The sequence below is a fragment of the Amblyomma americanum genome, chromosome 7, assembly GCF_052857255.1.
Source record: "Amblyomma americanum isolate KBUSLIRL-KWMA chromosome 7, ASM5285725v1, whole genome shotgun sequence".
In the NCBI taxonomy this organism is placed as follows: Eukaryota; Metazoa; Arthropoda; class Arachnida; order Ixodida; family Ixodidae; genus Amblyomma; species Amblyomma americanum.
The window spans coordinates 10,768,939-10,784,372 of record NC_135503.1 but is presented as its reverse complement, the minus strand read 5'-3'; the positions used below and the strand labels follow the sequence as shown (position 1 = coordinate 10,784,372).

Sequence of the window (15,434 nt, the reverse complement as noted above, 5' to 3'; positions counted from 1 at the left end):
TTTTGGCTGTTATTATTAATGTTGTATTATGTTATTATTGCATTTAAATGTTTTGAGTTATACGCAAAATAAAATTTCTACACAAAGTATTTTTGACTTGATATACACAAAAAAATCTTCAAAATATTCATAAGTCTGAAACCAATCGCTAACGATTTGGTTGTATGTACTGTATACAACATGGCGGCTCCTACAGCGGCTGCGTCCAGTGAATCTAAGCCCTTAGATGACAACATATTACAATCGTTTTTCACAGAAGTAAGTGCTTTATTTCACCGGACAGATAAACATAAGTCAGAAATACGCGTTCGTTTGCTCGCCGGCGTGGTGACCGGGTGTGATGCACGTTGTTCCTTGTTCATCGCGCACTTGATACTGAGCTTTGGGCTTCTGTGCGGAAAGCTTGCTTTCACAGCTTGACCACTTTCACTGTGTAGGTAAAAGAAATTGAAAAGCGTGACTCCGTGCTGACGCCTAAGCAGCAGATAGACCGCCTGCTGAGACCTGGATCAACGTACTTCAATCTAAACCCCTTTGAGGTAAGCGGTGTTTAGACCTTGTAACTTCTGTGCTGAATACTTACTTCAGAGCGGTGTTAATTTGCGCCTAATTTTCCCTTCGCTTAGGTAATGCATGCGTGAGAGTAAATCAGTTCGAACTGCTGCCGTGCATGATTTTCGAACAAGCAGGGGTACTATTCGATGCAAAGTTGATATAAACCTTCGGAACCTTGCTTGCTGTTGTATGTTTGGAAACAGTGCTGGTGATTCTTTTTCTTTTATTGAAGTGTTCTGGTGCATCCTTTAGTTCTGATGTCAGCCAGTGACTGAGAACGAAACGCAGCCTGCAAACAACATCGGACGTAAACTCTATCCCTGGCACTCAGGTTGATATTAGAGTCACCATGCAAAATAAAACATCACTATTTTATTATGTCAAGCATCTTCAGACGTACATTGGTATGAATATAAATTATTGAGTGACGGTAATATTAACATGTGTGACCTATTAAATATAGTTACAGGGTGTTGTGCCAGTTTTTGCTGTTTGCTGTTGACATTGGTAACATGTGGTGTCTTGTTTGCTTACTCTCTGAGCCATTAAACCTGTGGACATTTCAAGCAAATAAGCTCTGCATTGTTGCTGTTTTCATAATATGCGAACAATATGGTTTACGGGGGTTTAACGTCTCATAGTGACTCAGGCTATGACGGATGCCGTAGTAGAAGGCTCCGGGTATTTCGACCACCTGGGATTTTTTAACTTGCACTAACATCGCACGGCACACAGGCCTCTAGAATTTCGTCTCCATCGAAATTCGATCGTCGTGGTGGGGATCGAACCCTGCGTCTTTCGGGTCAGCAGCCGAGCGTATAACAACTGAGCCACCACGGCGGCATATGCGAACAATAATAAGCAATTGATAATGTTTTATGAATACTAAAAGTTATATATTCCGTAGTCCCACTAGGAGACTGATTTGTCTAGTAGTACTGTGATACCTACCAGTAACCAAGAAGTTCTAATTACTTGCATTAATCATGGCCATTAGTGACATAAGTGTGCATGCCCGCTTCCCCTCAAATAAATATGTGTTGAAGAATGTGATCATCATGCTAGAAGCAAAAACACAATTTTAAAGGGTGTTCATTTGGTACAGTTGAAAAGATCCCGAGTCGCCTTGCATGTGACTGGACAGTCTCTTGGTTGCACTATGAGACTCCTGTTGTTTATCTGTGTGTATGCGTCTGTGAAAGACAAGATGCCGTGAGACACAATTTTTGTGTCTATGTACTAGTGTGTCCTCGCTACTACACTTATATGTATATACACATAATATGATTTACTACATATTATGTGCAAATCTCTGAGTAATGGAGTACACTAGACTAGAAGCTTATAAGAACTGGCGTCCAACCTTGGATAGGGGAGCGACAACATGCAGTGCAAATATGAAGAAAAATGGCATAACGAAAATGCAGTTTGTTTGTTGTTGTTTTTTTCAATTTTTACTAACAGGAGTTGGCAGCCTTTTAAGACAGTTTTTTGTCAATTTTTTTTTTACTTTTCATTGCCATGGTTTTTCACCTGGTGATAAAATGTGGAATACCTACGAGACAATGTAATTGACATTACAACGCAAAGTTCAATGTTTCTTTAGTTGAGAAAGAAAAAAAATCTCATCACTACTTCTCAAAGGGTGCATTTGTCAGTAAGGCTGACTTTGTGCTGTAGGTGTTTTTTATCTATGGTTTTCCTTCCTCTTTTCACAGGTGCTCCAGATAAGCCCCGAGGCACCACTAGAGGATGTCAAGAAACAGTACCGAAGGGTGACTTCAAAAACTTGACTTGCATATTTTGAGTAGTTGCTCATCTTGTTTTCGCTTTTTGCCCCACAGCTCTCTATCCTGGTGCATCCTGACAAAAATCCTGATGACCGTGAACGGGCACAGAAGGCTTTTGACGGTGTGTTATCGCAGCTTTTGTTGCATTCTTTTTATCACAGACTTATTGTGTGCAGCCATGCAGCTGTTATCAGTGGACATAAATTTGTCCACCCAAAAAGACATGGCACGGAGGCACTTGTGCGACTTAGTGTGCAAAAGCAGGTTGTCCAGATGCTGTCAGAGCAGTGACAATAACAACATGCTGCTAAGTTAAGCTTCAGAAGATAGGAATAAAATTTGTATAGAATAAGATGCAACTGAGCTCAGGTGAATGACAACACCACTTACTCGTCATAATGCAAGCATATGATGTGGCATCAAAAGGTAACTGGATAACATAATTTTTGTCACAGTTTCTTTAGGAATGAATCGGCATTTTGATAAAACAAAATTTGAAAATGTTAATTTTTATCAAAACTTGGCTTTTTAAAAGCGGCCTCATACCTTAAAGAGTCACCGAGGATGGCCACCAATTGATCCACTCTATTCAAACTTGTAATGGCATTATCAATCAAAATGTACTCAATGATCACCGCTGCGAAGTGAATGGCAGTGTGACCTATCCTCGGGGATCTGCATGAAAAAACTTTCTTGTGGTGACGATACTAAGATATCAATTTTTGACTCTTTCTGGCTTGCACAAACTCCGTTTTCAATGAAGTTAGCCCCTTTATCATTAGAACACGGCGCTATCGATACAGGCAAACTTAAATGTCCTCAGTGTTCCTTTAAAGTGAAGAGATGGTGCAGATGTGTATGGCAGCACTAGGCCATCATAGTTGGTCTCTTGTGTTGAACTTTGAAACACCAGGCAAGGTTGCCAGTGGGGATAGGCTGTTAGTCTCATAGAGTTTAATATAACTAGAGGGAAAGCTGGCGGCGCTGCACTTCATCCACCATGGAGAGGTGCAGAAATGCCAGGAAGACGAAGTTTTTTTTTACTTGGCTTGGAAATTTTTGGGCGTAAAACGTGGATTCAGCCGTCAAAATACGACTCTTCTTGAGACAAACCTCGAAGAAATGCTGTGAAAGTTTCCATGCCAGCCTAACACCGACCTTCTACTTGTGTTAAACCTGTTGAAGAAGTAAAAACGCAGTATTTATATAACCTAATCTGGGCACAAAGGAGAGCCTAATGGCACAACTAGTACCAATTTTGAGGTGCCCCGGAACCCTCCTCTACAGCATCCCTCATAGCCCATGTGTTGCTTCGGGACATTAAACCCCACTATTTGCTATTTTTTTTTATTTTGTTTGCTTTGCTACAGTGATCAACAAGGCGCACAAGAGCCTTGAGGATGAAGAACAGCGGCAGCGAGCATTCGAAGTGATTGAAGAAGCCAAGGGCCGCACCGACTTGATGGTGGGTGCATGGGACACAGTCCTTGCGTTGGAGTCTGACTGCATGCCTATCTCAATGTCATGCAGATCGAGGAAAAGCGCAAGAAGCTTCGCAAGGCAGGGAAGGGGGACAAGGTTGAGGAAGATGACCCTGAAAAGGTACGTCAAACAAAGGCCTGAACCAAAGGTGAGAAAGAAACCATTATTACTTAATTTAATTGACTACAAGTATATCTTTTTGTACTCATGCATTGTGTATTCTGAGGTGTCCAATTTTCTTTCCGTTTGCTGTGTGCGACTTTTGTCAAAATAGTTGTAAAAAAGAAAATCAGGCACTGACAATAAGGCCTCAACAGGCACTGACAATAGGCTCATGGTCAAAGTACGGATGGAGGAGTGAGAAACAACAAAAAGCGGAATAAATTCTTAATTCTCTCGATGCTTGTTGTGCATTTCCAAAAAACGTTCATACCGTGACATTTTGGAATTTCAGCCATATAAAAAGCCACTAATGTTTGGCTCCCTGTGTTGGTGCCCGCTAACCAAAAGTGATATGTGCACCAGCAAAGAATGCTTTATAAACTTATTTTTTAGTTTTCTTTGGGGTTTTTTTTGCGATTATAGTACACCAAGAGGTCTCCTTAGAGCTCTAACTCTTGGACTTCTATGTACAACACCCCTTTGCACCCTTATGTTAGTGTTCTTATGAAAATAATTGCACTGAAATGATCTACACAAATAAGCTTCTCAGGGATGCAGCTTTAACTGACAGTTTAGTATTACATTGGCTTGAACTCCTTTTATCACCTCGCAGTGTTATCTGTCATTAGAATACACATCCTTTAGCGTTAACTTCTACAGGAAAGCCGTATGGACCATTGCATTTGTTGACATTGTGTGCACATATTTTACCTTTATTACAGTGCATATTGTTTGGCTGCATAATATTAAAAAGTATATTTGCTTTCCTCCAACAAGCAAAAAAAAATGCATGTAAAAACCGTTGGTTCTCTGTATGTGTTGTCAGTTTTTGTTTGGTAGACATTTATGCACTGCTGCTGGTAATGATGTGCTGGCGTTTAGAATAGGGGGTATGCACTCAAGCCACAGTGGCCGCCGCTCTGGCATCCATGCAGCACAGCGGAAGGCTACAGCATGTGTCTAATTGGCTTATCTACACCTCCTCCGTCCTGCACCAAGACAGCTACATGCTGGGCACCAAAGTGGCGCCCATGACGTCATGTGAATACCCCCTATACAGAGCATCTTAGAATGTCCAAAATGTGACCTGAAAGCTTGAGCTCCAAAAGAAGCACTTTTTTGCAAGAAATTGCTGTACACACAAAATTTATGCCTTTCCAACCTACTGCAGTACAAGCATGCAGTGTATGTGCTGACGACAAAGCTCTTTGCGGACATGGAACGCAAGCGGCGACAGCAAGAAGACAGGGACCAGGAGGAGAGGCGAGTTATCCCCAACTAATTTTGCAGTATTCCTTTATGGCATGGGCTATTCTGACACTATCCATAAGTTTGTTAGTGTTGGAACCTCTTCTGAACAGCGCAGCTTTCATGTAGTGTGCCATTTCAGATCGCATAATGGACTGATGAACTGTCTGCTACTGAAATCCCAACCCCATGTGTTATGATAGTTAGTTCTGACTGTGCTCTCTTTACTGTGTCTTAATTACTTACTGGTATAAGTGTGAAAAACCTTTGACTTGGTCCACATCAGGCTCCAAGGAGTAGATGTAATAAAAACAAGGTAGACTTTTCAAAGAAACTCAAACATCTGGCCCTGCCCCCACCAGGATTTTCAGAGCCACTTTTGTGTAGAACCAGTGGCTTGCATCAGTGGCATGAGGTGCAACAAGGCTACATTTCTTTCGCAACAAAAAATTAGATGTTTTCACTTAAGCCCACTGATGCAGGAACGTAGAGTGGCAACATCTTGCATATTTCCCATTTCCGAGTCCGGGTTGAAGCAGGGTTACTTAGCTGTTTGCTTTTTCATCCTTGTATGCTGGCGCTTTCGTTTTCATACAGCTTCACAGTTCTTTCAGTCCATTGCCAACAAGTTTGAACGTCTAGCAGCTAACAAAGCATTTTCATCAAGCTTACTTGTGCTTTCCATGATCGAAACTGACGGTATGTCACAGATTGTTTGTAAACGCGTAATAGACTGTGTAAATGGCCATTGCGCTGCCATCTGTCGAGCATTATGTTCCAAATGCTCAACTGCCAAGATTTGGATTTGCCCCTTCATTTTACGTTGTACTCCTAGGTCCCCCCCCCCCCCTCTCCGCTTGTAAATGGCCCGAACAGCTATGCAGTCCTCACCCATTCCAAAGGTTATGGCCACATCATCAGCGAACCAATGGGCAAATAAGAAACCCAGAGAATTTATGGTATACTCACAATTGTCTGCATTAATAGTATTAGTGCTTCAGTTGTATCAGCTGGGCAGTTTGTCTAGTAATTGTTCTGTACGCCTAGTAGAATAGTTTCCGCCGCCAGCCATGCCTGTTTCAGTGAGCTGAAAACTGGCACTGAAATCTAAATGTTTTTTGGATTATTTTCTCATCGTGCTTGAACTTTGCCAACTGGAATCTCGCATACAAATTCCAGATTATAGCAGTTGGAAAGAATGTTTGCCAGGCAGCGGATGACGCAGTGTTCCCCGATTTTTCAGCTGCTTTAGGAGGTTTTGTGCCATTACTGATTTGCTCCTGTGCACATTCTGATGGGCAAAAATCATGGTATTCAGTGCAGTGTACCCATTGTAGCTGCTCAACAGAGCTGTGTTGCATACTTTCATGATGTCTCTGGTAATGATAAGAAAAGAAAGGCACCAATTAAATGGCTGGTAAAGTGCGAGTGATCTCTGTCCTTCCAGCATCCAGAGAGCTGTACCATTTGTGTAAAGTGACCGGTGAGCATAGGATATAAGGAAATTTGTTTGTGAGGGTCCGTGGACTACTACTAAGGAATCAAGTTAAGAGCATAGCACCCCTGCATCTGTGCGATTTGAAATCATTGAGCCTGCCGTACTTCGCCTGCTAATGGAGAGAAAGAACTTTATTGCGATGCAGTGTGAAGCATCAAGTATATCCTGTGCCAGAATCACTACTAAAGCCAGCTGGTCTGTCCACAAATGTACGACATTACAGTCCATTACAAACACAAATTAAATCTTCACTATGACAACATTATGGAATGCCTTTCCTGTTTCTGACAAATCTCGCCACCCCCCAGTTATGCACTCTTTGCCACACCCAGCTCGGTACACTCGTCATTTTTGCCCATTCTTTTCTCTACCATCTCCATCGCTCTCGAGCATGACCCAATTGCCTGGAAGGTTACGTTAATTTGTAACATTCCCTTTTCTCCTGCCCCGTTACCATTCTAAGGCTCTTAAGCCTTCGTCTTGTGCCGCGGGGTTTCGTTGAGTTGTGCACTAACTGCTAGTTAGCAAAAACTCCATCAAATTATTGTTCGCAGTAAAGATTGATTCTGTGGCTCTTCCTAGGTGTGTTAATGTTTGTCGAGAAGAAAAAGACACATTTATAGAGAAAGTTCAATTCGAACTCGATTCAAACTTGTAACATCTACACTGAGGAGGACTGGTTGCCGCCGTTTTGAAGTGAATGGCAGTGTAACATAGCATCTGGGATCTACACAAAAAATTCGGTGTCAAACAAGCAAGTTTCTTGTGAAATCAGTCAGTGATCACACCTGCATTTCGTTTTTTTGCTCGTTCATAGGTTGAAAAGCTCCATTTCTGGCAAGAGTGGTCTCTGTCATTAGAATGGCTAGTCTATTGATACAGAGAGAGAGAGAGAGAGAGAGAGAGAGAAAGTAATGTCATGAAAAGTAAGGTGACCCTGGCCTGCTGCTCCACACTGGGAAAGGGGGAAATGAGAGTGAGGGTGTGAATGGAGGGTGATGATATAATAAAATGAAAAATGAATTGCTTGGAGTGGTCTGGGTTAGCTATTGATACAGGTTAAGTTTGTCCTCAGTGTCCCTTTAAAACTGAAATCGGCCTTGCCCGTTTACTTTGTTTACATGTCGTCTCTCTTATCCAGGAAGCGAAAGCGAGAAGCTGAAATTCGAGAACAAGAAAAGGCTCAGCAGGAGAAGGAGTGGCAGAAAAATTATGAGGTACGTTAGTATTGCACATTTAACATCTCTCTGTGATCTTTACGTTACTTGTTCTAATCCAATTGAGCATCCAGTTGGTATCAGTAGTCATTTAGTGGTGCAATCATAGAAGTGTACCACCTCATTAAAAGGAAGTGTATGCGGTGCACAGGAAAACTGCACCTATATTGCTTCGTATGTTTGTGGCTGTCTGCCATTTAGTGGTGCAATCATAGAAGTTGGCCACCTCATTAAAAGGAAGTGTATGTGGTGCACAGGAAAACTGCACCTATATTGCTTCGCATGTTTGTGTCCGTCTTGCACTACCAAACACACACACACACAAAAAAATGATGATGTATGGGCATTCGGGCTACATGATTGGTCAAACAAGGTTTGGTGCTTGACCAAAGCTTTTCATTGAATTAGTAACCAAAAAGGGCACAGCACCAAGGGCAGTACAGCGGAGCTCCTTTCCTAGTAAAACACGTTGCGGGGCTAGTTGGTTATGCATATTCTTTCGTTAAAATTTAAGCAGCGCTAACATTTAGGACAAATACACAGAAGACATGACAGGACGGGCGCTGTGCAAGTTTTTAGCAGCAAAAAAAAAAAAACAATCACTTTGTGCATCATTGGGATGTACAGTTGGCTTTGGATAAAATTCGAAAGGGGTTTATAATTTGTTCGAATTATGCAATGTTGGAATTAAGAGAGCCTTTTAAATGTACTGCAGTGTAGCCGAAAGTGACTCTGGGTGATACCTGCGCAGCTGAATGTTATGGCAAAGTCTGCAGTCAAAATTTTATTTTCGCACCGTTTACAGGAATATTTGTACTGGAGGCAGTGTGGATGATTTTTACGTTTTAGCAAGGCATGCATCTGCCATAGGGAGGGGACTGTATCGCAGAGTGGTCCATTCTTGTGCTCACTTTCTTTAGTCTTTTACAACACAAAAGTCCCTGCCACATTGCAGGAGAGCCGCGAGAACCGTGTGTCAAGCTGGAAGAACTTCCAGACAGGCAAGAGGAGCAAGTCTTACAAGCCACCAAAGCACAGGGCTGAAACTCGCTGATGGGGCAGCGGGGACTGCTGATGTTTTCGACCTGGAAGAGCTCGTCGGGTCCGGGGGGAGGGGGGGCATGGTCTGATTAACCAATGTATTAAATGCAGAACTGTGTGAGTGTGAACAACAGGATTCATTCGTACATCATTGAGTACAGCTCCTGCCGGAGCCTTATGTAGTCTTCTTTCTCGGCGCTGGTCATACGGGCCACCATTTCCTCCGTGACATCCTGCAGAGGCACTGGCTTCCCTTCCACCATGACCTGTGTCACCTCCTCTTCATCGTCGTCATCCTCTTCGTCAGACTGTGTAACGTCCCGTACAGGCTCAGGACCACCTGTAAAAGGTGCCAGCATAGCTGCACAGTAAGGCTTTGTGCTTCAGCACTGAAATCACAATGGCAACATGTGGGAATGACTGTAGAGGTAAAGGTTCAAAAGATCACGACTCTGCTATACATGGCCACAGAGCAGAAACATGCTTACCCAGAGAAAGCCATCAGTGTTCCCAAACATGAACAAACTTTCCGCAGCCTCCTGAGGTAAAGCTCTCTGGGAGGAGACCACACCTCAAAATGTGTGCTACTGCAGTGTGCCTTGACATCAGGAGACCAAAAAAGTTTCTCAAAATGCAAAGGATCTTCAGTAACAAGAATTTTATCCCAGGAAAGGGAAATACAGTAGAATCGATGATACGATTGCGGTTGATATGAATTGATGAAATTCCCTGGCCGAAGTGCATTGAGTACAATGTGCAGAAGTTCGGATGTTCCGAACACATTCCCGCATCCCCAAGGATGATACGAATGTGTGAGCCACGACCATCCTCCAGCACAAGCGCCGCTTGCACATCGCCAACATCGTGGCCTTGTGGCCATATATAAATCTTGTCATCCATAAATAAATCGTCATTCATAAACAAATATACAGGAATGCATTTTCCAAGCTTCTGTGTACGAATTTTGTTCGTTTTAGATTACACAAACTACTGATGATATGAACAATTTTCGTGACCCCGTGAAATTCGTCTCATCCGAGATTGTTCTGTAAAAGCTATTCTTGCTACCTTTTGAACGCTATTCAAAAAAGTGCTTTGGCAGCATTATTAAGCTCAAGCACAAAATGTTCTGCAGTCCCGTGAGTCTGACCTTCAAAAAACTTGCATACATTTTGCTCACACCATCAGTATTGCTGCTGCTGCAATTGCGAGAAGCAGCACACTAGGATGCGATGGCAGTGGGAGCTCCACGGCTATGACCACACTGTGAAAGGGAAGGCACCGCCGCCAGTGATAAGTTATACTTACCAAGCTAAGTTGGCGTGCTCATACAGAAAATAAGGACGGGAAGGAAAGACGGAGTACTGAATCTGAAGCTTTTGTGACTGACAAGGGATTGCAAAGGAAAGGGGCCTTACTGAACCAGAAGCTTCGGCGCCTGCCAAAGGATCGCCAAAAAGTTCAATGTAGAAGAAACCAACTGCGCTGGGTTTTAGCATGCCCTAAAAGAGTATGTGCTTCTTTTCACAGGGCTGCAGTTCTGGCTACTAATAAACTTGTTCACCTGCTTATTTCTTCAACAGTGGGACCTTCTGAACAGTTTTCTGTCAAGCAACCAATCTTTAGTTGTAGTTCACCTCCTAAAAGGGTCCCTGAGATGCCTCCTTGTCGATCGCAAGAAAAAGTGTCGTTTAGCATGCTTTACAAGTAATGCTGTACTGAACAAATTTTTTTCAAGCGTGCAACAGCAGTAAAGAAATTTTTTGTTCAATATTTAGCCTTTGCAGTCCCTCTCAAACTGTACTCCCTATGCCATTTTCTCTTAAATCGCTGCACCAAAAGCAATACCCTGTCAATATCAGCCAAGTTGTGTTGATGTCATCATTATGGTAACTCTGCTTTCGCCATTACCTACCTTCAGTACCAGTGGTAGCAGTATCTGTGTGGGCGCCTATGCTATATGGCAGCCTGTTCACGACAATGTATCCGCAGCAACACAGCAGCAAAGGCATTGTGCAAGAAACAAAGGAGAGCTTACTTTGAGACCCGTTTGTGCGCAGTATGAGCTAAATAGGACTGCATAGCTTTGATAAGGTGTTTGTAGTGACATTCTTTACCCACTGAATCTGTTAACCAGATTAAAGCCATTCTCGGGAGATTATTTGGGAGGGGGCCCTTTGAAAGCTTCACTGGCATTATAGAAGGAGGCAAAAATGGCCCACTTCACCTTGGCCATCTTCTGAGTCGCTCGAGTCCTTTGGTGGCTGCGCAACTGGCTGCTTCTCGTGCGCCAGCAGTGTTTCCATGATGGCGCTGTGAGGCCGTGATCCCGCATCGGGAATGACGGCGGCCACTTCTTCAGACACAGCAGGCTGCAGGACAACATCGGGCACGTCTACTCACTACACAATCCAAGTTCTATCTGGTTTATTATTAGCGCAAAGTGAAGCACAATGTGACAGTTCCCTTACTTGAGTGCTTTCCTAAAACCATTCAATTGATTTCCAACATCACAGCTGCCGACTTTTGGCACAGCTTACAAAGTCAATAGAACAAAATGAACCGAGATCTAGAGTGTGACCAAATGTTACATGAAATTTATGCTTAGTCCAGAAATGCCCTCGGTGCAGGATGTTCAGTACAACTTCCAACTATGCATGAAACAAGTGCTTGATTCAGATGTGACAGAAAAACAACTTGTGCATAGTAAGCAGCAGCTTGAAGCCAGCAATTTATGCTGTCGCACTTTTTGCAAATTTATCCTGTGCTGTTAGCACAGAAAAGCGCTGCAGCATTGTGTTGCTCTTCAGATGCACGTGGGATAGTTTCAGGGTAACAGATTATCATGGACTGCTAATGTATGCAAAACAAATGTGTATCCAAAGCACCGTATCTAGCTGAATGCTTGCAAAGAGCAGTCTGATGATATGCTCACAATTCCACATGTGAGGCAGTCTATTTGATGATATGTTGACTTGATGCTCACAATTCCATGTGCAGAATATCTACGTAACATGCTTTTATTAACACCTCACTCCCTTTACACCACAAAATGGCTATTCAGTGGCTATTTCACTCTCATCTGCTGGTAGAGGGAAGTGATAGCTTGGCTGTTGGTGACCATGCAGCGAGTTTGTCACGCTGAGCTGTCGGCATGTTCAATGAAGCCGTGTACAGACTACCATCAAGGGCTTCCTTGTCAAAACCACTCAACAGCCCCTCACTTACTTTCCACTTAAAATGGCTAGAACCATTTGCCTCATGCCGAAACTTCTGCCTTTCATAGTGAGTGATATGTCCGCATGTAAAATTTCAATTTTCTTCAATTTTCTCAGCTGAATGTTATGCCATTTCGGTGGCCGTATCAAAAATAGCTGAAAACAACATTCAAAACAGCATTATCTACACGGACTTGCTGAGTGCAATCACAGCACTGAAAGCCAGAAACGTAAGGGAACCTTTAATAGGAAATATAATACATGACATAACTGCTGAAACACAACGACATGAAATTAAGCTCTGTTGGATACCAAGTCATCTTGGAATTCGTGGCAACGAGAGAGCTGACATGTGCGCTGCTCAAGCTCGCCACGAGGAAGTCCGGACTGTAAATATACCCTATGCAGATTGCATGAAGTTAGTAAAAAATAAACTTACAGAAAAATGGCAGTGTACATGGAATAGTGAAGAAAATAACAAACTACATTTAGTAAAACCTATTCTGGGAGAATAGAGATCATGCAGGCATCAGGAGCATTTTATAGAAATAATTTTATGCCACCTGCGCATCGGACACACACACCCAACACAACTTTCTACTGACAAAACAAGACAAACCCTTATGTGAGAAATGTGGAGATGAGCTGACAGTTAATCACATTTTATTCTCGTGCTCACAACTTGAACGGCTAAGAAAAAAAATATTTTACTGTTTTTTACGATGAACGCATTCCCTTCCACCCCAATTTACTTTTAGGCGATAATCCACTTGTAAGAACTTCATCTGTTTTTAATTTTCTGAAAGACGCGGCCATCTTAAACAAAATATGATATCAAATATCGCAGAACTATTAATTCTAAAGATTTTTTACCCCGTGCCTTCGCGCATTTTATGACGCACCTCATCCATTTTCTCAGTCCTGAGAAGAAGGCTGAGGTCTGCATTCAATTTGATGGGCTCCTCGGAGCCCTTGTCCAGACAAGGACTTTCGCTGAGGACACCCAATTTTTGAAATAAATTATACCATGTGTTTGGCGCATGATAGCCTAAGTTGCTTATGTGCCATAAAACCCAATACAATACAAATGCATGTAAAATGAAATATACAAAGAAAAAACTCTCAGCACGGCTACCACTGTGTAGAGTAAAATTCAGCATCAGCTGTTTTCCGTGGCGCGTATAAAAATTGGTACGAGTTTAACGCAGTTAGCTAAACTTAGTAGATGTGTGAAGGTGCTTATTCTTCAATTACACTTAAGCTCTGCCTGAAGGGTATGACGGGATAGCTTTAGTAGGTTATGCCCATATATGCAGAATTGGTCATTCTCTACTTAACATTAATAGATTGTGGCGAGTCCTATCTCTATCTAGATGCCGGCTGTAATAGGCTGTTTCTATCACAGCCAACGGTAGGAATTTGCGACCCATGGTGCTCTTGCCAAGCAACCTCTCACGACTAATCATTAATTTAACTATCACCTGCCAGGGTAGGTTGTGATGATGCTACAAGGTTACGTGACCTAGGTGGCGCAACAGCCTCCTCCCATGGGCTACAGCTGCCGCGACACTCCTCCAAACTTACCCGAGCTTACCAGAGTTTGGAGCACAAGACAAGATGACAAGTTTCTTGCTCGCGGTTGGTACTTCTGGAGTAGTGCTTTCAAACTAATATCATTATTTGTATTCTCTAGCAGTACGTGCGTGATGACATGGTGATCGGACCATTCAACTTGACGTCACTGCATGCGGACCAGTCGGTGTGGCGCGTTGCGAGGACGTGATGCGTGACGCCTCTGCATGCTGACCAACCAGTGTGGCGCGGTATTACGGCGGCGACGCCAACGCCACAGAACCGGCAAAGGTGCTCTTAAAAGCTGTCGCTGCAAAAAAACAAACACACATATGCTCTACACTATAGCTGCGTTGGCTGCGAGAAAACCGGGCATCTGCGAGAGCCTAACGCCGAGTAGTGTGAGCGAAAGATGGTCTCTCCGATCCAGACTGAGCAAGAGTCTCACCGCGGCCGCAGTGTCGAGGACCGTGCTGCGGGCGAGCCAGACAGGCGTCTCGCGCTGCGGTGCAGCAGGAGCCGCGGGTGCCGCTTCGCCCAGGCTGACGCTGATGCCGGCGCCCTGCGTCGAGCCCTGGTGGCGCGTCGCGTCGCCGCTCCAGGGCCCGTCCTTCGTTCGCGGCGCACCCGGATGCGCCTGCGACGTGGGGCTGGTGCGGCGACTCTGCTGAAGCACCGCGCTCAGGTCGGTCGGCTCCGGCTCCAACAAGTGGGGCGCGAGCCGCACATCGTCGAGCTCCCGCAGGAGAGTGTACAGGGGCTGTATCTGGTCGTTGAAGCGGGCCAGCAGGAGGCGCGAGTCCTGACGTGGTAGGCCCTCCTGGTCCTCCTCGACCGGCGCGCTACAATAACTGCAGCGGAACTGCCCGCTGGCGAAGTCCAGCAGGCGGTCCGCCTCCAAGTCGGTGAAGCTCTTGGAGCATCCCGTGCAACGGAAAGACGCGCGGCTCGTCGAGTCGCGTTCCTCGGTCTCGATCTTGCGGCGCATGTGGTCGAGCTTGTACTTGACCACGTTCACGAACACCTTGTAGTTTATGTAATAGTAGTTCTGGCGTGTCGCCTTGCCGTCGCTTCCGGTCTCCATCCGCAGGCGGACTTTGACAAAGCGATCGCTCTTCAGCTGAGCGACGACGGCTCGCAGCTGCTTCTTCTCAAGCTTCAGGAGGTCTGCCAAGTCATCTTCCTTCACACAGGGGTTCCGAATGAGCATGTCGACGACGATTACGTGCTCCGTGCTATAAAAGCCTCGGATCGTCAGCCGCACAAGCTTTTTCAGAGAGCTCGGCACCTCCGTCACCACCTCGCCACCGCCTTCCATTTTTAATCACAATTCCCACTGATTTGATGTTTGGTACTTTAGCGCACAAACTCCCTAACAATTTTTAACACCGCGCTGTCACTGCAGCGAGATCTTCCAGATTAAAACACAAAATGAAGCGAACGCACACCTGTGAACCACAGCACTCAACCAGCTTTGCACGGCCATTGCAGCGTCCATCTTCCGCGCGGAGTTGCAAGTTAATTTAGCCTGGAGTTTTTCTCCGCAAAGCAGTAGGACAGAAGTTTTGTCGATTCTTTTATATAGCGTTATTTAAAAGCGATCCAGAGTTTATATAAAAATAACATATGTTAAAATATTTATTTTCTTTAA

General features: G+C 44.1%; 2 protein-coding genes across 2 annotated transcripts; one reads left to right on the top strand and one right to left on the bottom strand.

The window, feature by feature from the left end:
• The first annotated feature begins 159 nt into the window (after positions 1-159).
• LOC144098451 (dnaJ homolog subfamily C member 8) lies at positions 160-9,124 on the top strand. The gene is made up of 9 exons (XM_077631128.1): positions 160-258; positions 438-539; positions 2,274-2,330; positions 2,400-2,466; positions 3,716-3,810; positions 3,876-3,947; positions 5,161-5,252; positions 7,877-7,952; positions 8,908-9,124. Exons 1-9 carry the CDS (start codon positions 181-183, stop codon positions 9,004-9,006), a joined length of 738 nt encoding a protein of 245 aa, XP_077487254.1. The 5' UTR covers positions 160-180; the 3' UTR covers positions 9,007-9,124.
• TfIIEalpha (transcription factor IIEalpha) lies at positions 9,112-15,296 on the bottom strand. The gene is made up of 3 exons (XM_077631127.1): positions 14,232-15,296; positions 11,221-11,365; positions 9,112-9,333 (listed from the first exon to the last, which is right to left on the bottom strand). Exons 1-3 carry the CDS (start codon positions 15,099-15,101, stop codon positions 9,131-9,133), a joined length of 1,218 nt encoding a protein of 405 aa, XP_077487253.1. The 5' UTR covers positions 15,102-15,296; the 3' UTR covers positions 9,112-9,130.
• Between the last annotated feature and the right edge of the window lie 138 nt (positions 15,297-15,434).

Excerpts from the sequence above, each read along its gene's own strand:
- TfIIEalpha (XM_077631127.1), bottom strand. The coding sequence starts at position 15,101 with ATGGAAGGCGGTGGCGAGGTGGTGACGGAGGTGCCGAGCTCTCTGAAA. Across the intron at positions 11,366-14,231 it reads TCCTCGACACTGCGGCCGCG|CCTGCTGTGTCTGAAGAAGT; the intron begins GTGAGACTCTTG and ends GTTGTCCTGCAG. Across the intron at positions 9,334-11,220 it reads CGACTCAGAAGATGGCCAAG|GTGGTCCTGAGCCTGTACGG; the intron begins GTGAAGTGGGCC and ends CACCTTTTACAG.
- LOC144098451 (XM_077631128.1), top strand. The coding sequence starts at position 181 with ATGGCGGCTCCTACAGCGGCTGCGTCCAGTGAATCTAAGCCCTTAGAT. Across the intron at positions 2,331-2,399 it reads TCAAGAAACAGTACCGAAGG|CTCTCTATCCTGGTGCATCC; the intron begins GTGACTTCAAAA and ends TTTGCCCCACAG. Across the intron at positions 3,811-3,875 it reads AGGGCCGCACCGACTTGATG|ATCGAGGAAAAGCGCAAGAA; the intron begins GTGGGTGCATGG and ends AATGTCATGCAG.